The 26,735-nt window shown below is 34.9% G+C and overlaps 1 protein-coding gene and 1 long non-coding RNA gene across 4 annotated transcripts; both read left to right on the plus strand.

Annotated features, from left to right (window-relative positions):
- The first annotated feature begins 5,941 nt into the window (after positions 1-5,941).
- On the plus strand, positions 5,942-8,072 carry LOC137404625 (uncharacterized). 2 transcript variants are annotated; one of them, XR_010979719.1, is made up of 4 exons: positions 5,942-6,097; positions 6,550-6,708; positions 7,424-7,518; positions 7,621-8,072. It is a non-coding gene; the product is annotated as an uncharacterized lncRNA (long non-coding RNA). The 2 variants fall into 2 exon arrangements; XR_010979718.1 differs by lacking the exon at positions 7,424-7,518.
- Positions 8,073-9,082: 1,010 nt separating this feature from the next.
- On the plus strand, positions 9,083-25,769 carry LOC137403877 (solute carrier family 35 member E2A-like). 2 transcript variants are annotated; one of them, XM_068089972.1, is made up of 9 exons: positions 9,083-9,201; positions 12,209-12,342; positions 13,498-13,681; positions 14,529-14,658; positions 17,964-18,100; positions 21,558-21,669; positions 22,166-22,219; positions 22,573-22,776; positions 24,900-25,769. In XM_068089972.1, exons 2-9 carry the CDS (start codon positions 12,226-12,228, stop codon positions 25,057-25,059), a joined length of 1,098 nt encoding a protein of 365 aa, XP_067946073.1. In that variant the 5' UTR covers positions 9,083-9,201; positions 12,209-12,225; the 3' UTR covers positions 25,060-25,769. The 2 variants fall into 2 exon arrangements, with proteins under 2 accessions (XP_067946073.1, XP_067946074.1); XM_068089973.1 differs by lacking the exon at positions 9,083-9,201 and adding an exon at positions 9,388-9,484.
- Positions 25,770-26,735: the final 966 nt, after the last annotated feature.

The raw sequence follows: 26,735 nt of genomic DNA on the forward strand, positions 1-26,735 counted from the left end.
CAAGCTTTAGTGACATTGCGCGTAACGTCATGTATAGTCGCTATGCGTATTTTAACTCGAATAATGACAATCTCTACCAAATGAATCCATTGTATCTCGTGTAGCTTATTGGGTTAGCTTGTTGCCTTGTGAACGGGAGGTTCCAAGATCAAATCCTCTGCGATATGGATTTTTCACTATTACATTTCAATTGCTCTAACTGGACATAAGGTGTGCAAAAACAAACTCTGAGATTTATATATATAGATATAGCTGTAGCATAAACTTAACTAAACTTATAGCTTGTGAGGGTATGCTGACCTCACACTGGTGGGTTCAGCATAGTCTTGTGCAAATAAGATTTTCAATTTAAAATTCAATCTAGAGATTACGGTCGAGTAATGTACAATGTGCATATAGCAATAACATGTAAAAGACTGACTATATATAACTAAAACTATAATTTTTTTATATACTGGTTTTTATATAAAAACTATGATGGCATGAATGATATCAAAACATAAACACAACTTGGTATACGTGGCACACAACATTAGCTAAACAATATATTTTATCTTGTAGACTTGAATGACACGACCGCAGTTCACAGACAGATGTAACATAACACTGGTATCAAGAATAAACCTTGAAAGCAGACACACGACAAAATTGTTCATTTTAGACAGAGTTCTTAGCATTGCACATCAGCAATGATTGTCGATATCAATAAATCCATAAACCTTGCATGGCTTGTGTAAATGAGTGAAGTTTCTGGATATGTTACAGCAATGTTGCTATAACAAGATAATGGTTGTCAAATAAATGTCCAGCAGCCACAATTGCTAGGACTGACATTCAGGTCAACACCGATGAATCATTCTAAATAAATCGTTTATTTTAGGTGCGTTGATATCTTAAAAGCACACACAGAAATAAACAAACATCTTCATTCAAAATTTAGAATGGTAAATGTTGCTTACGGTGATTAAAAATAAATTTTCTGTGCAAAACCTTTTTACTACCTGTGCAACGCCGGACATTCAGCTAGTCTTTGCTATAATAAGAGCCGCGTCTGTCTGTTCAAAACTACGATTTAAGCTACGAAAAAGTATTGCTTCTGACAGGATTTTAACTCACAACTGTCCATAGACCAACACTATACCACCTGTGCTATTCAATCACATTGTCATTGTATGGAATTATTGTGCACATAGTTATTACACCTGACAATCTCTCACGGCATATTGTACTGCCAATATATATATATAGCTGTATATATATATATATATATATATATATATATATAATAGAATGTCAGTTCAAAACTTTTCTAACATAGTGCTCAATTACTAAAAGAAAGAGCTGAAATATAGCGAAGTGAGAGTTGACTAATAAAGCTTTATTGCTATTAGTTTCATATACATTGTAAAATATACAATCCTCAGATAAAACTCATTTACTAGTGACAAGCAGGTAAGATGTACCTTGAACAACCCGCAATAAGATTAAAACATAATTATATGAAAGCCATGTTGTTAAGTATATGGCTAGGTTATGTTACTGGATAATAAGAATTTTATCTGGATGCATAATTATATAATATTTTTCTAACAAACATAGTCTGCATATTTTTGAGGTGTTGTCATATGCTTTACTTACCTTACTTGCTTTACTGCATTCCATTTGATGGTGTACCCTGTGTTGCTCCTTTTTAGCTCCCAAATATAATTACTGAGCGTTGTAGCGTGTCTTTTTTGTCATTGTTGAATGATGCCTTATGATTGGTGAATCTAGCCTTGAAAGTGGTTTCACACAGCCCAATATATGTTTGGCTGTTTTACTGGGCATCTGTAACTACTGCTTGTTATATTAGGTTTTTGGTCAGACACCTTCCTTCTAGTTGGCATTTTTCTGGCTTTCTGCAGTTGCAGGTTCTATTGCTGGTGTTGTCTTTCTTCTTTTCCGTGTTTAGTAGCTTTTTGTTATGGCTTTCTATAATGCTCTTTACATTTTCCATACAACTGTAACTTACATTAGCTTGAGTGTATTCTGGTTAAATATTTTTCTAAGCGGGTGGAATTTGTTGAATATTCTTTTAATCATTATGATGAAAGCTCGTCCTATGTTGGTACTGGCAGCTGCATTATATGGGGGGGGGGGGTTCTACCATAATATGTTTCTTTTTCTGCGGCCTGGTCGTTTCCTATCATCATCATTCTGTGATTTCTATATCAGCTTGTGTTGGTATTTGCTATCATTTAGGGCATCCTGATATATTTTAGTTGCATTGTTGAAGATGGTTTTGCTTGACGATATGTTGTTAAGGCGCCTGCTGATAGAGTCTGGTATGTTTGCAATTATTTGCGGTGGGTGATTGGATTGCGTGTGAATGTAGCGTGGTATGTTGTTTGGCTTGGTGGAAGGCTTGTACGAGATTTGGTTTAAGTCAAGGGTTATATCCAGGAAGTTTACAACTTTCAAGTTGGCTTCTATAGTGATATTTAAATCATATTTGCTGAAGATGGTACAAAGGCCTTTCTTGATCGCTTCTGCTTTCCTAGGTGTGCTCCTAACAATTCCTAGCCCGTCATCTCAGTATAATCCAAAAATGTGATTATATTTCTCCTGAATCTTGTGTAGCATAGACAAGCCAACCAACTCACATGTAAATGAGTTTTATCTGAGGATTGTACATTTTACTATGTAAATGAAACTAAAAGTAATAAAGCTTTTTTAGTCAACTCTCACTTCGCTATATATATATATTTATATATTATATAAAATCGTATATTGTCTATTCGATCTTATGACGCTCTAAGCTCATATCCTTTTGTATTAAATACGGATAAAGAAAACATAGAACGCTTTCAAAAGTTTTAAGGTTTTGCCACCTGATATGAAAAATTATGATCAGCGTCTAAATGCCCTTAATGCTGAGGAGCTAGCTATATCTTTAGATATTTGCTGTCAAAATACCCAGATCACGTCTCTAGTCTGCCTGACCATCCACTACAGTTTCAATTCCCCAAAAAATCCATCATATCCCAGACACCAACACCTTGCCAAACCCCATTTTAGAACAGAGCTACGCAGAAAGAGCTTTTTTCCAATTATTGTTATTTTATTTTACAACTCTTTATTTTTGTTGTCTGGTTTAATTTGCTTTTAACAGCATTGACTGATGAAAGTAAAGTTCATATCTATCTACTGCAACCCAGAATAGAAGAGTCGAATAATGTTCTTTGATTGAGAGTGTTATCCCCTCCCTGAAGTTAGGATTGTCAAGAGAGGACAACCGCTAATGGCGGTACACACCCTTCAGTCAGCATTTCGTTAGTTTGTTTCATGGATGCAAAAGAATTGTGCATAGTGTGAGTGTTTTAACAACACGCACACATCAACATATATGATCAAAAAATTTTTTTGCTAGAAAGTTTAGAGAAAATCAGCTAAAACTATAACAACTTATATGTACGTACTTTTACAGATTGTCTGCATGATCCTTTACTATTCTACTAATGTATTATATTACGCCTGCGCGGTGGTGGCTAACTAATAACTGAGTGGAAGAATGAAAGTGGATGCAACTCGGTCCAAGGCTATTTGCATTGAGCTCATAGGAATGGCAACAAAAAATGGCGTATTTTATTGAGTTCACCATGGCACTGAAATTGTTTTTTCCAATAAACTTTGCTACTCACAGGCTAGTCAGAATTTGAGGTATAATGAGCAAAAATTCAATACTTGTGGCGTCTATTGAAAGTGCAATAGTCAATATATCAGGTAAATCTTATGCCTCATGCCTTAATTAGGCATAAGTTTGCCTCAAGTTTTCCTCGAGCTTGCTTTTTACATATTTTATGCATTCTGTTCCAACATTATTATATTAGTTAGACTATTCATTAGTTTTTTTAGTTAGACTATAGTTTCTTTGTGTTGTTCTTTTTTATTTTTTATTGTACACTGCTTTTTAGTTAGTAGTTTACTTGCTGTGGTACCTTGTATAAAAGATGTTGTAAAATATGACTATATGATTACCACAACAAAGATTGCTCATTATATATGTATATACATGTATATATATACATAGATATATATATATATATATAGATATATATATATAATTAAAAATCCAAATGTACAATAGTTCAATATAGTTCAATGTAGTTCAATAGATAAAGGAAAAGTTACCAGTGACTGAGGTAGTATCAGGCGATATATTTTTAAAATAATATTATAAAATAAATATAAACTTATTTATATATATTTATGTATTATATAGTTATATAAATAGATTTATTGGTGTATTACAATATTTAAATTACACATAATTTTGTAACATTATCATAGTTTATCTATGTTTTTATATAATATTACATAGAATTAACAATACTACTGCGTACTACATACAATACATGAGTGATACATATATAACTATTATAATATTTTATCATGTCTTATTTTATTAGTTAGCGCTAGCTACAGTAAAATAATTATAATAATTTATTCAATTACATTTTCATTTACTATATTTATATTAAGTTATATTTTATTGTAAAATGTGTATTATATTATTAAATTAATAAATATTAAACTTAAAAATATGTAGGAATATGATATTAAAATTAAATATTTTATAATAACGTTAAATCACATAAAAAATAATACATATTTATAGTTTATAAAAGCATGCAACATGCAAAATATTAATTTTAAAACTTTTAATTGAGATACTATTGGTAGCAATATTGATAATTTAATTATTTGATATAACATTATAAATCATATTGATTGGTAAATGAAATGCTATCACAATATTGTTGATTATTTCATGTCTAATGTTGCAGTGCCTAGTAGCTGCTCTGCTCCAGGTTGCTCAAATAGAACTATTAATAGTAACTGTACCTATCACAGATTTCCCAAAGCTAAGATGCTCAATGGCCATGCGAGATGTCGTCAAAAGACTCTAAGTTAATTGAAACAGAGGTGATCCAAAATGTCTATTCATATAGTTTACACGCATGTACATTCTACGTCTATATGTTGCACTAGTGTTTCTATAAAATTTCACAATAAAATTACTTATAAGCAATATTCATACTGTAAAATGTTTGCATGACACTTATTTGGTTTTCAGATGTTTATATTACATGTACGTTTCAAGTTTATGTTCTACTTTTAACTCTTTCCTTTAAATATTCATAATTCTTTCATATTGTATTTAATCAATACTTTTCTACTTGAAAGTTTAGATAGAATTTCTAAATGCTAAACTTGTTATAGCGACTATTTTTGAACATTTATACTAAATGTTACAGGAAAATGTTACAAAGAATTAGCCTACGAAATCAACTATATTTTGCAATCTTATCTCTGACTGTAATTAGATTTAATAATCGTCAAAAAAGCATTCTACTTCTAGTCAATCACAAAATATTTTATGTTATTTGATTAAACTTCCATTTACTACTATACAGGCAGGTTTGTTATTTTGAGATTAAACTCCTTCTGGCTACACATTTAGAATATAGAACTTTCTTTTATGTACACATTTACATATACACATTAGTTGCATACATGATAAAATGATATCATGTACCATGTACATTATACCATATAACATAGTAGGAGGGGAATTTTGCGCTCAGGTATACATTCTGGTGAGTAATTTTCTAGGGAAAGGTAAATGAGTGAATAGGGCACATTCTGGGCTTTTCATTGGTTACTCCTATTAGAGCCTTTGCATTTAAAGAGTTTGGTATTTCAGAGGCCAAAATCATAACGATTCGTATTAGCTCTAATGGTAGGATCATTGAACTTAAAACCCCTGGAATGGCAAGAGGTCATTCGCGAGTACGGAAATCCGGTCGACGCCATTATCAGTTAATGTTCAAGTCAATTTCATTGTGTTCAATGTGAGAAAGAAATCTAATTTCAGATTTAACAGCTATGGAATGTCACGAATACACCGCTCAATCAAAGGAACAGACTACTGAGATTGCTACTAATAATTTATGTACGAGAGATAAGGGTGTAGGTGCACAGTGCTATTGCTATTCCATGAACTGCAAAAACCGCAAGAATGGACTTTTAAAGGAAAAGGCATGACATTTCACAAGTGAGTCACTTCTACTACTAGTTCTGTTACTATTGCTCAAGTCTACGACTACTAATAGTTGTGCTACTACTAGTTAGTACTGCCACTAGTTAGTTCTACTACACTAGTCACTGGGTGAGTGAGAGTTGATCAGTGTCACTACTGAGTGTACGAGTTTGACTGTATTTTGTCGTTGATTAGATAAATTTATAAGCTAGTGAGTGAAATGTTCTTCCTTCAGAACGAAGGTTTTTTATTATTTAAATTTTGAATTTTTTTTATAATAATATTTTGGAACTACAACCCATTAGGTTATTTCTAAATATTTATATTTGAAGGAAGTATTTGTCGTGCTTATAATATTATTTATTGTTGTACCTGGATCTAGCTAGCAGTAAGGAGATAAGAGTAATAATACTATTGTTATTACTACTCTTGCTAACTAACTACTACAGTTTCATTTTAATTTTTAGATTTCCAAACAAAGCAACTGAGAACTCTCGTTATTTACAATGGTATCGCAACCGCAGAAGAGTGAATAAGCCTGATCCTTGAGCACTTATCTGCAACGAACATTTCAATGATCCATGTTTTAACAGCAGGTTAAAACGTTCGACTGAAGCCATTTAAAGGTAATATTTTTCAATGTTGAATGATACTTTTCAATGATTAAATTTAAAACCATATTGTCAAGCACAGTGCTGCAAGGTTGCTCAACTTAAAGTAGCTATTATCTAAAAAAAATTGTTGTGTGATCTGTTCTCTGTGATTCTTCATCTTCGTTTCTGGGATTTAATGTCCAACGCATAAATTATGCTGTCCTTTTTATCAAATGTTAACTGTGTAAATGTTTTTTTCATTTCCTAGTTGTTGTAATAAAACTACATAATACTCCTGCAAATCATAAATTCCAAATTGATAGCAATAACTTGCAATTTAGAACATAAAACATCTTTTTGGAACAAAAAAAATCGATTTAAATAAAAAAAAATCAAATAAAACAATAGAAATCGATTTTTTGATTTAAAAAAAATTATCAATTTTTAACAACCCTGCCTACAACACAACAGGGTAAGACGTGGTGAATCTTTTCATATCAAATAACGGTAATGTGAATTTTGTTGCAAGTCAACCATTAAGCTTTATGCCTAAGATGGGTGTGAATGACTTCCAGTGAAAATTTCTACATTTTCATTTTATATAGCGATATGGTAGCATTTTGAGCTGTTTTATTTTCATTTATTTTATTACTTGTATGGTTGTTTATTAAGGGTACTATGTTTATGTGAATAAGACATTCATTTTTGTTGATTTTATGTAATTGTTATAATTGATGCTTTTGTTTAGGGGGTTGGAATAATAATCCTACTGTTACTCAGTTTAAGGCTACCTTCGCAGACTTATCATCAAATGTGGTGCAGAATCAGATGCTAGTAAGACAGGTAATGTTACTGCTCAAAACGAGATTCTCATCATACAGGCTACTCCAGAAGTTGATCAGTTTGTCGAACTCAATGATTTCAGATGTCAAATTTCTGTTATAGGTAACAGTATAGTCTATATAGCTGGCTACATTGTGCAAAAGCTAACTAAAGTGCTGTCGTGACATTGGCCGTCAGTTGCTGGTTACCACTAAGTCAAATATCCAGTACCGACATCTCTATCCTCTACTCAAGCTACAAAACAATGGAGGATTGGTGCGTCCATCAGACGATGTCATCAGGATCCTGCTAGTTGCAGATCAATACTTTCGTATTCATACAAAGCCAGATCCACTCCATTGTGTGGTGTATTTTATCAGTAGTGTAAGGTCTAGTGATGTGTTATGCTTTGGGAAACACCTTACGGATACGGCAGATGGCATATCCAACCACTGTGTCATTGATGAAAAACTTAATTCAGTCGTTTTATGATCTCCGACAGCATCATTATGCTAAAATCCTACACTCAAACTGCAAGGTGCATCTTTGTGGCATACAATACTAAAGTAGTACTTTTTAAAGGCCAGTAACAATATAATCACTAATATTCATCTGCAGCTGTTGTTGTGCTATTATTCCTAATCTAATTTAGTTCTAAGAAACTGATGCACCTTGGCTCAATATTCAGTGGTATACAAATCTCCTTTTACACAGTTTCTGTAACGTGTATGTATAAGTTTAATCATCTGATTACACTAATTCCTGCATTTCCTTGTTTGCATTATTTTGATTATTCTCTATTACAACGGTTTTTAATTTCCGTTTAGTTGTTGCAGTAGTTCATTCCATCTTTTACAAATACTGTATTATACATATCATACATTCATAAGCTATTATCACTTAAATCTTGAAAACAGTTTCTGTTTTGGCAGCATACCTATGTGTTGTTTTTATCGAAATACTTCATGTGCTAAGTTTTTCCATATGCATTTATGCATATGTAATATAAATTTTAATATAATGGAACAGTTGTTATTTGCCGGAATATATCATTTGCTGGGTTTATGCATTTGTAATACAACAGTTTGTATGAGTAACATGGTCGACGAAAATTTATTATTCATCTACTTATCATTTGATATATCCCACTCCATATGTTATAAATAGGTTTTCTTCTATCAGGGCACTCTAAACGTTGTGTAGGAGTAGCTTTCATTAACACCCAGCTGGAAAATAACTATTCAATATGTACATTTCTGTCATTTTTCACCGTTTGTTTACAAACGGAACTAGCATTCGATTAGCTCTCCAATATGGCGCATACGTTTACGTATTATTATCAACGTAAAAGTCACGTGATTGCCATTCCAGGGGTTTTAAGTTCAATGGGTAGGATAATCCCTATAACTGGATATCCGCCGCCAGCGCTTTACCGGAAGTCGACCGATGCATCCACTTTCGCTCTTCCACTCAGACTAATAACGCGGCCAACTCGAAAACGACCTTGATAGCAATTTCTAGTTGCAATCCCTAAATAATTCAAAATAGGGATAGTCTCGTAAAACTCACTGATTAGTCGTTCAAAATACTGCTGAGGCTAACATCAAAAAGTGCTAATGCTGGCATCGTAATGAGGACTGGCTAGTTCTGGAACACATTCTGTGGAAAAAGAAAGCTGTGAGGCTTTCACTTTGTAGAACAAAGGTGACTGCGTTTGGTTTGATAATAGCCGTTTAGTGATATTTAGTGTAGAATAGTTTGGATTACTGCTTTTACAAAATAGAGTTTCATTAGGAGTAATTGTCAGTTTTTATATACATGTATATATGAGGCATATGATACGTATATTTAAAAGTGTTTCAAGTGAAAAAGTGATCACGTGGTGTTTACGTACGCTTTTAAAATTGGTTGAAAGTGAATAACTTTTCGATCAATTCGCCTTCTCAAATCTTTTCATGCAATGCCCACTGCAGCTCGTGATTAAAAAGTAAGGTTATCGAGCGTGTAGATTATTGTAGAATGCTTTTTAAAAAAAAGCTTTGTTCAAGTCTGTTGGCACCTAGGCGTTTGTTGATCATAAAAGTGACGCCTATAAGACCTTAAACTAGAACTGCGCTAAGCACGATAAACGAAAAAATAGCGAATAAATTGAATGAGTACAATTTATTTTGGTTAGTAGGTAGGCCTATTGGTAGTATTCTTAAATAAATTTGGTTAATAACGTTTGTCGCATTATAGACACCTTTTTTGTATTAACAAGTGTAAGTACTCACCTCATTTTTAGCAAAGAAGGGGGCTCGGTCTTCCTTTCCACTTCTATATATACTACCCAATACTGCCTAATACTACCTAATTCACTGACTATATCCAATCACCTTAACTGCCGCGACCATCTGCAACTGATTTGAGCTTAGAAGTCAATATTGCCTGAGCCCAACAATTCCCATAATACAACATGCCCTTTTTTGGTTTTGGGCAACACCATAACTACCAACGAGCACATGTATTAACTCGCCTTGTGGCACTCATTACCTGACTCTGTTAGAGTCGTCTTCATGGGCTATGCCTCTGGCTTGTCTGACTTTGCACTACTACCGAAAATGCTCTCCTCTTCAATGCCAACACCATCGCCAGTATGCACTCTTTGGTTTCCAATATACCTTTCTTTTACTTCACTCTCTCTACCTGTCACTCCCTTGGGTTCACCGATATACCAATCTCGACCTGTACAGACGTCAACATCATCTCATCCTCCCTATCAAACTTATTGGTCCGGTTTTGTAACTTGATATCATCTGAAACACAAGAACTTAACTCAGCAGTAATGGCTCTCTACGAAAACAATGTAACCGGCTTAATACCTCTCTGAACTCCTTAACAGGCTCAAACTTGCTCTTGCATAATGTATCTACAACAGCCAATAATTTTAACTACTTCAACTCGGTTATGCCCAAAAAGTTTGTTCTCAATCCTTTTACCACATAAACTTCGGCTACCATAGTCCTTCCTGTATTCACTTTCCGATTGAATCACCACCATTCCAACTACGTTCTGCTCACTACCATCAGCACTTTCTAAACCTGTTGATGGCTTCTGCAACTTCAACCTATTGGCAGTTCCTTTAGTTGCTATCGACACCTCAGCATCAACACACCTATTGATGCTCGCCTGTATCTTTCCAACCGCAACACTGCACCGCTTCAACATTGCACAGCTTTGACAACTCGCAGCCCTAACACTTCATCTCTACTACACGTTACCTCACCTGCACACTCGGGAAAGGGTACCGTCAATCATTAAACTCAACTCGATACCAGTACCAGCACTTTTTCGTTGTTGATTTCAAGAAAGAAAATCAAAGCTTGGTCAGCTGCGCCATATCGTATTAACAGATGTAAGTACTTACATCAGGTGTAGCAAAAAAGGACCCTCTGTCTTCCTTTTCACTTCCTTATATACTACCTAGTACTGTCTAACACTGCCTAATCCACTGGCATTATCCACTCACTGTGACTGCCGTGACCACTTGCAACTGCTTTGAGCTTAGACACCAATACAGTGGAACCTCGGTTCTCGAACACAATCCATTCCAGAAAGTTGGTCAAAAACCGAGTTGTCCGAGATCCGAAACAGGTTTTCCTATTAGAATTAATATATATAAGTTTTAATCTGTTCCAAGTCGATTTAACAACCTCGGTAAATTATTTTTTAACATTTTACACCATAAACTGTGCTGTAGACTGCATACTATAAATAAAAACGGGTAGATATAGATCGTGTTTAACTTTAATAAAAGATTTTTTATCTATGAGGATGAAAAAGAAAACAAAAGTAAACACTTCATATGCTTTGCTCTTAAAACATCAAAAACATTAAAGGTTACGATACAATACAAAAAATTGCAGAAATTGATAATAAAACAGCAAAAAAATGCAACAGATCAGTTACGTCAAAAATCGTGTGAAAAAGAAAATAGACACAGCAATGGCACGTTTACTTCACATCTTTGAAGAAGAATCCTCCTCCAAAACAATTTAGGGTAACTCGACTGGAGGAGTTGTGTCCCTTGAAAATCTCATAGGTAGAAGCAACGCCCTCCCAGATGGCTCCTTTTTGTAAAGAATTAATGATGTGAAACTTCTCCCTTTTTGAGAACCTTCTGAAAGTGGCTCACAACAATGTCGTTAAACGTATAAACATGCTGTTTCCGGAACTGTTGCGAATGTTTAATTCAAATGCGCATAGCCCGGTTCGGTCGAGAACCGAATTTATGGTCGAAATCCAAGACGAACAAATCTCAAATTTTTAGGTTAAAAACCGAGTTGGTCAAGAAGCGAAGCGTTCGAGAACCGAGGTTCCACTGTATAGCCTGAGCCCCACAAATCCCATAATACAACAACCTCCAATGTGCATAATCAGTTCAAAATGAATTGAATGGATTAATTAAAACATCGATATAGTACCGCAAGGTCATTTCTCATAAGAGGTTAGATCTATGATTTTGTTCATTAATTTATTATTTTGCATTAAACAAGGTTCAAAGAAGTAAACACGAAGTATTTCAATAATTATGTTTCAAGTTCTATAAAAGATTCATTCACACCAAGAAGACGATATGGCTATAAGCAAGAAGTTTACATTATATGATTATTACTAGTGAAATGTATACTCAAATTTTATCCAAATAAAATGATTATTTCAACTTTTTCAGTTGACTGTCAGGCTTGTATGGAAGCTAAAGATGTTTTAGTGAAGAATTCAGAGTATGATGAAGCCTCCAGTGAGACGTATGAGTCAGTCGGGGACTCGATCAGTGACTCCGTCACTACAAGCTCTTATCACACGGTTTGTGTTGCTATTCCTGCTTTCTTCTATTTTTTTTTAAATGTCAATATATATGTATGTATAATTATTGAACATCTTTTTATACTTATTGGGTCAAATTATTAAATATGGTAACAAAGAAAATCTATTAAATTAGTTTAGTACTGTTTTTTTAATATAAACCTTAGTCTTTGAAAACTACAGGTGTCCTGTCTGTTTGGAGTTGAATTTTCAGGAAATAAGTGTTCTGCTTGCACCAGCAGAACATAGAATGTCATCTTACTTTTCTTTGATTAAGGTTATATACTCCTTCTTAAAGATCACTTTGCACAAAGTTTTAGCAGGTTTTACCAGAAAGTATGGGTTTTTTATTATTTACGGTTGTTTTTTATCTTTGAGGTGATCTGACTGCCAAGATGTTTCAAGAATAAAATTGACAAACTTTGATTGCGGTTAAAGTGTGGAAAATACCGTCATTAGTTGTTAGCGATAGTTGATATCAGCTATTGTGTTCAAGTTGCAACATTACATGTCACTATTTCGTTGGTCTCTTTGCAACCATAGATGTCATAATCGCACTTTCGCTTGACCTGAGCTTTTTAACCACGGTCAAGATTTTTCCACTTTAATCTTGAGGTATCCTGACATTAGGATTCTCTCAAACATCAAAAACAATTGCAAATAATATACCGATACTTTCTGATAAAACCTACTACAATTTCATCCTAAAATCAAGCAAGATTTGAACCCCTGCAGCTCAAATTTAGTGTTTGATCAACGATATACGCAGTCTATATTTAAAGATGGTGTATTCTTGTTCTATTTATAACTGGTCTAACTGCAGTTAAGTCCATAAAAGTGAATACAGAGAGACCAATATTTAACAGGATGTTAACTTATTAAAAAGGAGCAAGCAGGACTGAACAAATTCCTTTTTAAGGCTAATAAACTAAAAATCTTTCAAGACATAAGAAAGGCTATATACGACGCTGGTTAGCTAAATAGACTCATTACATTTGATTGGGGTTCGAGCTTATGAGTCAAGGACAGAGAAGAATTTTGTTTCACTGGTACATTTCCTCGTCAAAAGTTTCCTAAGGTACCACCATCTTTGTTTGTTCCATTTACCTGGGATGGTATGATTATAATTTGTGACACAAGTCTCATCTGTTTTAGGTGTCTATTGCAATAGCCGAGCCTTCTTCGCCGAAGCATGAAACGCACGTCAAACATACAAAAAATGACCTTTTAAATGTTAAAGCTCTGAGCTTCCTGTGTTTATGGTACCTCTTCAGTGCGGGCACTCTCTTTTCTAACAAGTATATACTTTCGACGTTGAATAGTAATCCCAGTGTTTTAGGTATGTATTTAACTAGAACTAGTAAATATTTGTCTCAGGTGTGAACAAGCTGTCTTATAAATCCAGTCCGTGTTAACTATGTTTATCTGTATTAATTTTTAACTCTCTCGCTACAGAAATTTGGCTCATTTTGACAGGAGTAATTTCTGCCAAAAAACATCTGCTGACGTACATTCAATGTTTTTGGTGTGAAATTAGAATCTTTTATCATAGAACCTTAATACAAAGTCTGTTGGAATCAGCAGAAAATTCTACGTAAGAATCAATGCATTGGACTTACAAAAGCCATGTTTAATATTGTTTTTAGTTTAGTGAAACTGGCAGCAACAGAAAAATGTTATCGCTTTTAACCAACAAGCAGAGGCTCATTTTCTTATATTAAAATGTAGTTATCAGGAATATCTGAGGTTCAATGTTGAATAGTTTTACCATCAGAAATGCATTAAGGTTTCTGTTCACAATTTTTCTTTTTCGTCCATCCTAAAACCAAACTGACAGATTTTAAAACCGCAATATTATGCTGTGGATTCTGAGAGAATAGATAACTAGCTAGTTTATTCTTTTTTTCAAAATGATAGCCAAATATCATAAAGTCGTTGTGACGAAATTTAGCGTATATCTGATGACACCTTGATCCATAATCAATGTTTTTGTATAGGTACTAAGGTGAGCCGTCATAAAGGCTTTTTGGTAGAATAAACAATATGCGCCAGCCATTATAAAAGGCTTTCCGCTGTGAAAGAGTTATGTTATCATATCTTTTTGTAATTCGTCTATATCATAACCAATTTTCATGAGTTATGCTCTAGTATTGTACTAGACCACGAATATACATGTATGTCTGCAGGATGCTCACAAATCCTCACAACGAGCATTTGTGGGTATATGCAACTGAACTTGTGCACTTCAACAGGAAGAAGGTCAGCTACCAGCAACAGACATTTCATATTCAACATGCTTCTCTTAGGAACAATGAGGTAATGTTTCTTTTGGGGACAATGAGGTAGTGCTTCTTTTGGGGACAATGAGGTAGTGCTTCTTTTGGGGACAATGAGGTAGTGCTTCTTTTGGGGACAATGAGGTAGTGCTTCTTTTGGGGACAATGAGGTAGTGCGTCTTTTGGGGACAATAAGGAGGTCCTTCTTTTGGGTACAATAAGGGTAGTGCTTCTCTTTGGGAGAATAAGGTAGTGCTTCTTTTGGGGACAATAAAGGTAGTGCTTCTTTTGGGGACAATAAGATAGTGCTTCTTTTGGGGACAATAAGGGTAGTGCTTCTCTTGGGAGACAATAAGGGTAGTGCTCCTTTTGGGGACAATAAGGGTAGTGCTCCTTTTGGGGACAATAAGGGTAGTGCTCCTTTTGGGGACAATAAGGGTAGTGCTCCTCTTGGGAGACAATAAGGGTAGTGCTCCTTTTGGCGACAATAAGGGTAGTGCTTTTCTTGGGAGACAATAAGGGTAGTGCTTTTTTGGGGGCAATGAGGTAGTGCTTGTCTTTGGGACAATAAGGTAGAGCTTATTTTGGGGACAATAAGCAATAAGGTAGTGCTTCTTTTAAGAAAAATAAAATGGTGTATTAGAGGACGGCCTACTTGTCTATATTTGTGCACTGTCATTCCCTTGTGCTGGACTCTATTCTTTGTTGGTTTGTTTATATCTTGTTCACCTCCCCGTCTCTTTGTTTCTCTTGATGTCATTTATGGTAGCTTATCATATTACACTTAGCTGTCTTTTTGTAGGCTAAACATATATTTTTTATACAATGGTAGGTTAAACATGTCTCGGCAAAGGTTCCTTTGTCAACTCTTTGTCTTTGCATGGGGAGTTTCTGTGTAGAGTGGACTTTAAGGCTGGTTCACACTATATCGCCGTATTTCGGCGTTGATGCCACAATACTTCGGTGATCGTCGATGATAACCATGTTCACACTATCACAAACCCATCTGCGTTTGCATCAGCATATACTCCGTGACATAGTGTTCTCATTTTTCCTTTTAAATTTTCACTAAGAAACCTTTTTGTTATTGCGTGCTTGAATCATATACTAGTCTCGCAGCAACCATCATAAACGGAAATAAATAGATCACGCTATCCGCAACCACGAATTACTATCGCCGAAATGGTTCACATTAAAAGGTAGTCGTCGATGCTCGGGGAAATATCAGGAAAGTTTGACAGCTGTAAACTTTCCCAACGTATCCGAGTTGCTTTGTCGATGCCATCGATGATTCACATAATCGACGCTGAACGTCGAAAGGAAAACGCCGTCATACGGTGATATATATACGGTGACGCGTGTCATACGGTGAACCAGCCTTTAGAGAATTTGTATAGGTGAATGCCTTAATAATCTATCCTAGTTTACAGAAGGATTTGAGCTAAAGCCAAGATTGAGCATGCTTTTGGATTTTTACGCATATCATAGAGGGGTACCAGTGACAACATACAAAAAATATCCATCATATAATGTGGCACGCAATAAGCATTCGTTTAGTCCTACTTATATATACAAACTCGGAGCTATCCTCTTCTTGCTGTTTTCAACAATGTGTGACCAACCATGGTAATTACTCTATGAATCACTCTAATATAACATTTTTACCATACAACTAACCGGTTTGTTATAGCTTAAAAATTAGAATATTTCTAATATCTTGGGTCACATTGTTTACTGATGCATTGTACCACATGTGCGTATTAGCTATCAGAGGCCCTAGCTGTTTAGGTCTTTGTGTATCTCGGATGAAGGCCACAACTATCGTAATTCTCCTAAAATTGTAAGGGGTAAGCGATCGGTATCCAAGCGCTTCACATGTACCCCACTTACATATGCCCTACCTATAAGCAAGCCATCAGCCCCCTTAGGCTAGATCTCTATGGCAACAGTGAGTAGAAAGAAAACTCGCTGTTTCAGCTAGAGATTTTAACTAAACTGCTCTGCTCAGTATATCATTGAAATATTAGATTAATTTAGCTGGCAGTGGACAAATCTGGTTTCAGCGACAATTATCATGGTAACTACAAGGAAGGTGATTTGACCAATCAAAGCACATAATTTTCGTGTTGCTCATTTAACCAATGAACGTTCAATAATCACCTGGTCATGCGCTGTGATTGGTTAGAAGCATTTCCTGTTTCTTACATCATGTCTGGTCAGCTAAGCTTTCTTTGCCCCTAGTTAAGCCAAAAGACTAAAGGTAGGGCCACACGAGACAAAATTCTCACGAAATCGGCGAAATTTGGACGAAACGATTCGTACGAATTGAAATTTGGACGAATTCGTCCATCGTTGGTTGCGCACGATGAACGAATCCTGAATTAGACGAAACGTCTGAAATTCCTACGACTCGTTGTTTGATTGGTCGGTTGAAAAGGTTAGTTGAATGTTGAAGGCCGTTTTCTTTTGCACATGTTTGGTCAGATCTAAAAAAGATAACGATTTGCGAGTTTCTAGCCCGCAGTTCCTAACTCGGATTGAAAACTGTGTACTGTGTTGGCGATTATATGTAATCAGTAGTACCATGGACGTAATGGATTTATTTAATAGAAATATAACTGCTTTGTAGCTAGGCTAATAATTGCTGAAAAGTCAGGTTCAAAATTGTATTGTAATTAGAAGAAAAAGTAAAACGGTTTTGTGGGCAAGCCAAAACCTGCTGTAGTCATACAAAATAACCGTTTTGCAATGTAGTACATACGTAATAGTTCGTAATAATATTATCAATGTACAAGCTCTATTCAAAAGTATACTAAAAACCATTTACAGCCTACTACAACTACTCAGTGCAACTAGCATTAGCAGTTTTGTAGTTGCGTAGAAACGACCTTATTAACGCGCAGTTACAATGTATATTATAGGCGCCGAAATTAATTTACGAGTACATTCCGCAACCGATTTTAGGAATTAGGAATTGCGACTAGAACTCACACATCGTTATCTTTTTTAGATCTGACCCGCATGTTTGTACTGAAGCAAATGATTGAAACGGAATCGGCTTCAATTTATCACCGCGTTATGATTGGCTAGTTGAAAGTTAGTTTCGTACGAATCCGTGGTGGGGAAACTCCGTGTGGCAGGTCAGAATTTTCGTACGAATGGAATTTCCCAGATTAGTTGAAATTAAACGATACGTGTGGCCCGGCCTTTACAATTTGGTAATATTCTACTAGCATACTTGAAGCTTGGTTCTATGTAATCTATTTTGCTCTTTAAAATCCACTGTGAATAAAGCTCTGCCAATGCATTAATAAGGAGAAAGTAACTTCAAATTTTCTCTTGCAGGTTCATGACAGTGGCACTCGGGTTGGTTGCTCTCAAATATGTGACAGTGTCTTTTACGGAGACCGTGAAGTCCTCCGCTCCAGTGTTTACTGTTCTTGTAGCTTGGTTAGTCTTGTCCGAGTCGACTCCACTTCTTGGTAAGATTTATCTTCTCTTTGTGCCATGAGGTTTATCATACTCGTTGGCAGAGTTTTCTATTTTCCATACATAGATCCATCATGGTTGGTTTCATTGATCTATGGCTGATTCTTCAGGGTTGTCTACTCTTTAATCCTACATCATTTTCTCTGTCTGTAATTAGGCTGGAGTAATTTTCAGAGCTTTTAAACATTTTCAGTGTCTCACATATTTTTTTGGGACCCCTGCAGTTGACAGATAGTGAAGAAAGCTAATATTCTAACTGCGTGAATGCGCTATGGTTGGTTGATGTTATCAAGTTGGTTGCTTTTGATAATCATCCAGTTTAACGGCATTTTCTTAGCTAGTGTTTGCTTATAATTTTACGGGTATTATGGAAACCCGTTCGTGTTTAGTGTGAACCGTTTGCATGTAATCGTCAGCCTAGCCTCTGGTCTGTGATAACTTTATATACAACTCTATGGCTAGTTCGCAGTTTATATATAGGCTATTTTTGGTTCATTTATTTGTTATAACTTAACAGCTAATATTGTTTCCTTGCTAGTTTTATTACGATAGACAGGTTGCCAGCTATATGGGCCTTTTCTCTTATACCTATTAACTAGCCTGCTCATCAGCTAATGTTAGGGTTTATTTGTGTTTTTCACAGGATGCTCTGTGATTATGTTGTGGTTTCCTTGTGATCTTTGTATGAATATGGTTAGTATTTCATTCTGGCATCTACTAAAAGTTCATTGCTGTGTAACCTAGCTAGCTTAACTTGTGTTTATTGGATTGGTTGACTCATCAGCTCAGTCTTTGCACAAGAATTGACAGATGTGCAAACAGCTTGTAACAATTGAGTGTCTTTCAGTAATTGGTTTTGCCTTAGAAGGCCTAAGGGATGATGTTCAGATGAAACAATCTGTTAACATCATTTTTAGCAGAATCGTCAAATTTCGTTTCATTGGAAGCTTCAGTTTTCCTGTAACTGGTTAAAATGTACATACATATTAGGCAATCGCTCAAAAAACAACTACAGTCCCGCCCAGTGTATTAAAATTAGGCCGCGTTTTTCAAAGACCTAATACCTGACCAGTAAATCTTTTAGGTTGATGTAATAAAATAGCGGTCGACCAATATATAAATTCACCAAAAATTTCACAGCATTTGAGTCATACATATATAGGGAGTCAGTCCCTGGTTATGATCATCTTGGCTATTACTGTTTCAAAGCTACAATCGCACCCAATGCCTCGGCATCGCTTATGACATAAATGGCGCTAACAATTAGTAATCCGTATCCAGTACACAGGGCGTGAATATTTGTTGTTGTGCTTGTGGTGAAAGAAGACGACAGTGTTTTACTCAGTTTCAGTCACAATTTTGGTTACGGCAACCAGTTGTTGCTCTATCGCCTGTTTGATTAAAAAAAAATTTCCCTTTATCATGACTTCAAGGTGCAAGGTAGATTTTTCTAATGGTATGAAAGAAAATAAAGGCCATTATGGAACTGAAACTAGATATCAATAAGAGTATAGAGTAATATATTCAGGATGTTCTGACTTACACTAAAATTCATGTCTAATATATGTCATCATGTCTTATATATATATATATATATATATAGAATATATATATATAGATATTTCTCTACCATATATATGGTAGAGAAATATCTCCCTCTTGGAGAAGAAATTGAAAAATGCTGGAATGTAAGAACAACTGTAATCCCAGTAGTCATTAGGTCACTGGGCGCAATAACACCGGCGCATAAAATGTGGCTTGCCCAAATACCAACAGCAATCAACTCAGGTGAGTTGCAGAAAAGTGCGCTATTGGGAACAGCTAAGATCTTGAGGCGAGTGCTCAAACTCCCAGGTCTCTGGTAGGAGACCCGAGTTAGAGCAGAATTTACCACCCATACGGGGTATCCGGGGTGAGGAAACAATTTTTATATATATATATATATATATATATATATATATATATATATGTATAGTACTTTATTGGCAATAATTTTATTTCACAAATAGAAATGTTTTTCAAATTAGGCCACATAACAACAGTAAAATAAAAAAGGGAAAAAAAAGCAACAGTTAGCCATTAAAATTGAATAAATAGTCTGACAAATAGTGTTTAAAATGCTTTTCGCTGCTAAGAAAACGGATATTAGGTAGAAGATTGTTAAAGCAGAGGCAATGATATTTTCAAAATAATTGTTAGTGGTTATATGCAATTTGTTCATATCACATAAGTTGAAATGAGTTGTGTGTCTTAAGAGAGCTTCGATGTCATAAGTCAAGGACTCTTGTAGAATGGTCGATCAAAAACTAATAGTTGATTTTTTTGTTATACTATAGAATAAAGGTGGATAATTGCCTAGGCGGATGAAGTTCTATCTTCATTTGCATTTCCTTTAATCATATCACTCTTTCAATGAACTCGTAAACTTCTAGTTGGATACGTGTTCTACCGTTGCGTGCGCAAAGTTTGTTGTTCAAGATTGATTGTCGTGCTAGTTCCGCTAACCGTTATCGATGCTCATATGAAGGTATGACTGAAATGTTCTACGCATTCTGCTAGGTTAAAGATCTGTACTCTGGATATAGATGGTGATTGGTTGAAGCATTAAGAAATACCGACTTGAATTTTATCAGCAATAATGCGCAATTCTCTTTATGCGTAATCAAATGACCGAGTGAGGCTGTAGTTATATTTTAAACTGGAGCCAAAAATCAAACTATATTAAGTAATTTACAAAAAAATCTGATGCTTCAAAGGAGTTGTAAGTTGGTCATTGTATGTAAAAGAATCTGATGCTTCAAATGAGTTGTAAGTTGGTCATTGTATGTAAAAGAATCTGATGCTTCAAATGAGCTGTAAGTTGGTCATTGTATGTAAAAGAATCTGATGCTTCAAATGAGTTGTAAGTTGGTCATTGTATGTAAAAGAATCTGATGCTTCAAATGAGTTGTAAGTCAGTCATTGTATGTAAAATAATCTGATGCTTCAAATGAGTTGTAAGTTGGTCATTGTATGTAAAAGAATCTGCTTAACAACATAAATTAACAAATAGTTTTATCTGAACAAGGCAAACAGGACTTTGGAGTAAATCCATCGATATGTTTTGTTGGATCAAAAATTGATTACGAAAGCTTATGTGGCAGGTGCGGTAGGCAGAAGGTAGAGCGGCACGGATAACATCTAATTAGCTGAGGTGTAGGTGCAACAATACTAAAAAAAAAATTTTTAAATTATTAATACTATCTTTTAACTCAGCTTGGTTTAAAAACTATTAAAATGTTTAATCATTCTTTCTTAGGTGTATTATCAGAAAATGTGATTTCTCCTCATGGAGTTGTCTTTTCATTGGACGACAATTCCTTAATGATTCATTGTGTCTCTTTGGATTTGAAAGCTACTTATGATTGGGTAATCACATTATAATTTTAACACACTCAATCTTTATTACAGTCCTACTCTCTTTACTTCCAATAATGTTCGGGCTGGCCCTGACTAGTGCGTATGATCTCAGCTTCCATATTGTTGGCTTTCTCGCTGCTCTCACTAACAATGTTGCTGACTGGTGAGTCTTACTTCCTTACTTCTTTTTCCCTTCTCTTAGTTTTCTGACGTGAAAGCTTCCATCATATGGCGCTAATGTCAGCAAACTAATAATTCTATTACAAACTTTAGTAGTACATATGATTCGGTGGGAATGGTATATTTGTAGAGTTTAAAAAGATGGTAAGTGCGCTGTTGAATATCACTTAATTCAATTGCTTGATATGACAGACATCAAATGTTATATTTTGAAGACAGGAAACATGGCAACATCATTTAACATTTTCCAATAGCAGCAATTGTATGATGTGCTTTTTTCGTTCATTTCTGCAATCTCGAGGCTAGAAATTAACGCTCGGACAACTTCCATCTTGTAACTTTCAATTTGCTGTAAATGCTCTTTTTCTAGTCATGTACACTTCACCAGCTCACCAGCTCTTCTGCGTTGAAGTGCTAGGAGTGTCTCCATTTTCATCATTTGTTCCAATTAAATGATATTCACCTATTAATTATTTTAGTGTTCAGAATGTCTATTCAAAGTATCTCTTCAATTCATTGGATTATGCAGTCCAGTAAGTATGTATTCTGTCATCTGATTGGTTAGTTCACGCCTCTTCTGACTATTTTTAGTAACTTGCAGTGTTCATATTGTTCTTAGATCATTTTAATTGTATTTCCAAGGTGTAAATAAATTTTTATGTCACGTGAACTTGGTATGTTTAGGAAATGTGAACTCTCCGACTTAAGCTATTTGCCAATAAATGTTCATAGCTTTGCAGGAAAACAGTTTGCTAAATACATTTACGTATGTTTTAATATTTACATAAGGTTGATATAAGCAGTTGGCTGTAAAAGTTCTAGTTTTTTATTTTAATTAATTATTTTAATTAATTATTTAATATCTCTTAGTTATTTCTGTTCACAGTCCTGTTGAACTGCAGTTTTACACTAGCCTGACTTCCTTCCTTCTGCAAGTGCCGGTCAGTCTCTTCCTATTAGACATGTCCCAAATTAGAGCAGACCTGAATACTTGGCTCTCGGTCTACCTTCTCATCAATGGGCTTTTCTTTCATCTTCAGAGCTTCACAGCGTACTCCCTTATGGCTCACATCTCTCCTGTCACACACAGGTGAGTTTCCTATAGACAGCTGCTAGCAGGTGGTTGTTCTTTCATTACTTGCAGAAAAGTCCTGAGTCGAAAAGGGTGACTGTTTAGATTTTTCCCTCATTTTTTCAAGGAAAGTTCTCATTTATCAGTCTCTATTTGTGTCTGTAAGCATGAGCTACATCTGTTGATCTTGCCTCATTATAGTTCAAGCTCTCAATAGAAATCTGAAAAAAGTGTCATACCATTTGAATCGATCAGATTTTTATTCATGACCCATAGAAACCATGATTCTGTAGCAAATTGGTATTCAAAGATACATTGGCTTGCGAGGCCTTTTATACCATACTTGAGAGTTTGCCTGCTCCCTTGTCACCAAACTATGTATCAACTTCAATAATTATTTGAAAATCTGAAATCGACAAAAATGCTAACATTCTGTATCCATGATACTTGGAGAGCGTCTTCCTGCAAAAAATTGCGAGATGAATATTATCCGGTATTATTTGAAGATACGCTTGTTTGCGGGTGAGACAATTTACACCATACCTTGATGTTGGCCTTGTTTTCTTGTCACAAAAACATGTATTAACTTTTGTTAAGCGTTTGCAAAGTTTGCAATCGCTTCAAATTATGAATTCTGCTGCGAGGTCTTTAATGATCAGCCTTTCCTAACTAAAAAATTTCTGCTGAACTTTGATTTGATTCAGTAATTAGGTCATTTGCACGAGGTCATTAGTTGCATAGGTCATTAATAATTGCATGACATGTAGTTTGTTCCCTTTTGCATCTCTACCATAGTTGTGAAAGCCGTCTCATTGTTCAGCAATGAATTCTTGCATGGAATGGGAGGCGGAGTGCTACTATGGGTCTTTGTTCAAACCGTTTCTTTGTAATATAAACTTTATTGCATTAAATTGTATAAAATTCAGCACACTTAATAGTTTTACGTCTATTGTACAGGATATAAGAATTTGTTTTTTTATATATAAGACTTTAATAAAGAGTAAATATATTCTTTAATATGGTAAGAGCCGTGTTCGTTCGTCTGAGGCCAAGGTTAGAGGTTGAGATAAAGCGAGTGATTCCCATAGTACTCAAACTCATGACATTCAGTTTGGCAGACTTACACCTACACTTGGCAGACTTACACTTGCCAGACTTACTCTCTAACATCTGCACCAACCACCCGCCTTTAACTATATCTGAATATCTGTGCTGATAGTTGTTATCTTTGCTTTATGACGGAACAAACTAGCATAAATAATGTTGATGGAGTTGAAAAAAAAGACATGTATTGATCATTGGTTATTGATCATATTGATCTCTCGTAGCATACAGCACTGCAGTGGTAACCTCAAACTTCTAATTGTGTTCATCTCAAAGTATGAATTGTCAAGCATGTGATAAAAAAACTAAGGAAGTATTTGAATCAACCCTCCAAGTACTTTTCTTTTCAACATGAAGTATTTGAGGATTCTCTTAACCCAACAGTTTCACAAGTTGAAGCGAGTAGAATGATGAAAGTTGAAAATGAAAGAGTAAACCGGGTTAGTTTAAACTTGACCTAGTCATGATTAGAATAGGATGTATTGTGTATCTCTATCAGGACCTCTACCTCTGAACCTACTCATAGCAAAGTTTAAAATTGCCTTCTTGTGTCTCCCAAGAACAGCAGCAAAAAATCACATTAATTACTCATTTATTTGTTTTTGCATATAATTTCTATTCGCGAATAAGGTTTTTATAGTGAAAAGTTATTATTCATCAAGTAGTTATTATTTATTTTACTCTGGGGAATGAATTACGGTGTATTTTATGGCGTATGTGCTGTTACATTCAGAATTTTTAACATGAAAATATGGTCTCAGAACGAATTGACTTCATATGCAGAGTTTTGACTGTACATTGTGTCTTATAGACAGTCTTCCACGTAACCACATGCTGATGTGAAAAAAACTGTGAAAAAGCTTTTAATATAAAACATATATAAAAATAATATTAATAATAATAATTATAAATAAAAATATATAAACAATTTACTTATTGGAGATTTAATTGAATTTTTGTTATTACCAAAATGTTTAGTTGGTGGTACTTTATGTTCAGGTAGAAGTATGTCTAATGTCTTCTCTATGATTATACAGTGTGTGCAACACGGTGAAGAGAGCATTGCTCATATGGCTCTCCATCCTCATATTCAATGACCCGATCACCTTCCTTAGTGGACTAGGCATGCTTCTCGTCAGCTTTGGAGTCCTTCTCTATAACCAGGCTCGACACTATACGGAGAATGACAAGCATTGATACGGAGAACGACAAGCAGTGACCGAATCTAGCTTTTCGTTTCATCTTGCAACTTGAAGACTTTCAGCAAAGCGCATGGGATGCATAAGCTTCTTTTAGCTGTTATGTTTTTTGACCCAAAGACAATGCATAATTTATTTGGCGATTGTTTCCCTCTATGGTATGTCAGTAAACCACCGCTCTTGTCCAGGGCGAGTTCTAGGGCTATTCATTGCAAGAAGTTAGGTTAGGCACTCTATCAAAAGGTTTTAAAATTAGGTAACCATATTTCTTGACTGACAGCTCAATATTTAAATCACACATTTTATTTCCATGTTGGAATGTAGAAATTTGCAAAATGTTGTGATCCAGTCTTATTTATTGTTACAAATTCCTTTTTTAGCTAATAACTTATCGAATATTATATTGCTAGCGTAGTTTATATTCGGTAATGTCAAGTACCTGTCTGCTCATGCTATCCAGTCATGTTGTTGCTCATGAGATTTTAGCATGAATTCTTCTCTTCACTTAAGCTTAGTGCCTGTGGTGCTCCACCTTAATCCTCGTAGGAGTGTTGGTGTCACTTGACCTGCCCTCTTCACCCCAATGAGAATGATCTTATTAATAATGACACTAACCCAGTTATTTCAAGTGAATTTGGCTTCCCATATATTTTGTTTTATATTATAGAATTAACAGACAAGTTATTTTAATAAATACAAATTCATTCAACAAAAAGTATTTTTCTCTTTTCATGTTACTGCAATGAATTTAGAAAAGCTCCTGACTAAAAAAATTTACTAGAAATCGTGTATGTATGAATGATTTTTATGGTGTGAAATGTTATTTGAATATAAAGGACATGCAATGATGTGACTCTGTCACCTTTGAGACAGAAAACGTGATCAGATGAAAGGTTGTATGTTAGACTTATCTATTTACTGGTAGTAATATAAAGCATGTGAATATAACACAAGGGTCTTCTAAATGGTACCATCCCACTTTGTGTGATGTCCGATTTTTATGATCGCTAGCACAGCTGCTTGTGGTTTTTGTTAGCAAGACTTCAGCGATTGATATCCTCCATCGTTTGCTAGCACTAGCCATATGGAATGCAATGAATGTATATAGCGTTTATACATTAAGGTATGTTTATGTGTATGTGGCATGTATGCAATAAATATATGAAGTGTCTATGATATGTATATAACATGTATACGATACGTATATGATGAGTATAACACCTCTACGCGGCATGTATATAACGCTTATATGATATTAATATGACATATGTATGATGTGTAAAAGATGTATACAATGTATATGTCAAATGTATACGACATGTAAACGGCATGCATTTTTAAAGATATTAGTTTAGTCAGCTCCAAACAACCATGTAAATTATCGTCAGACAAAACCTACAGGAGGTATGTAAGTTGCACCAAACTCATGGTTGGTACCAGGCTTACTAAACCAGTTTAAAGGAGCTGCCCACCATCAGTTTCCTCAGTTCCAGTAGCCTCTCAAATCTTTCTTGACTTAAGATTCTTGGTAGAGAATTCAGAGGAAGCATGTTTATTCTAAGTAAAGTAAGACTATATTTTGTGACTATTAGATACTAAATTGATTTTTATTTGCTGTATAACAGTACAACGGTGAAAAAGTGTACTCTTTTGAAAGTTTTTATAACAAATATC

The sequence above is a fragment of the Watersipora subatra genome, chromosome 9 (assembly GCF_963576615.1).
Source record: "Watersipora subatra chromosome 9, tzWatSuba1.1, whole genome shotgun sequence".
Lineage (NCBI taxonomy): Eukaryota > Metazoa > Bryozoa > Gymnolaemata > Cheilostomatida > Watersiporidae > Watersipora > Watersipora subatra.

Coding starts and splice junctions, on each gene's coding strand:
- LOC137403877 (XM_068089972.1), top strand. CDS start 12,226: ATGGAAGCTAAAGATGTTTTAGTGAAGAATTCAGAGTATGATGAAGCC. Junction 18,101..21,557: donor CGAGTCGACTCCACTTCTTG/GTAAGATTTATC, acceptor TCTTTATTACAG/TCCTACTCTCTTTACTTCCA. Junction 22,220..22,572: donor TCATTGGATTATGCAGTCCA/GTAAGTATGTAT, acceptor TTCTGTTCACAG/TCCTGTTGAACTGCAGTTTT.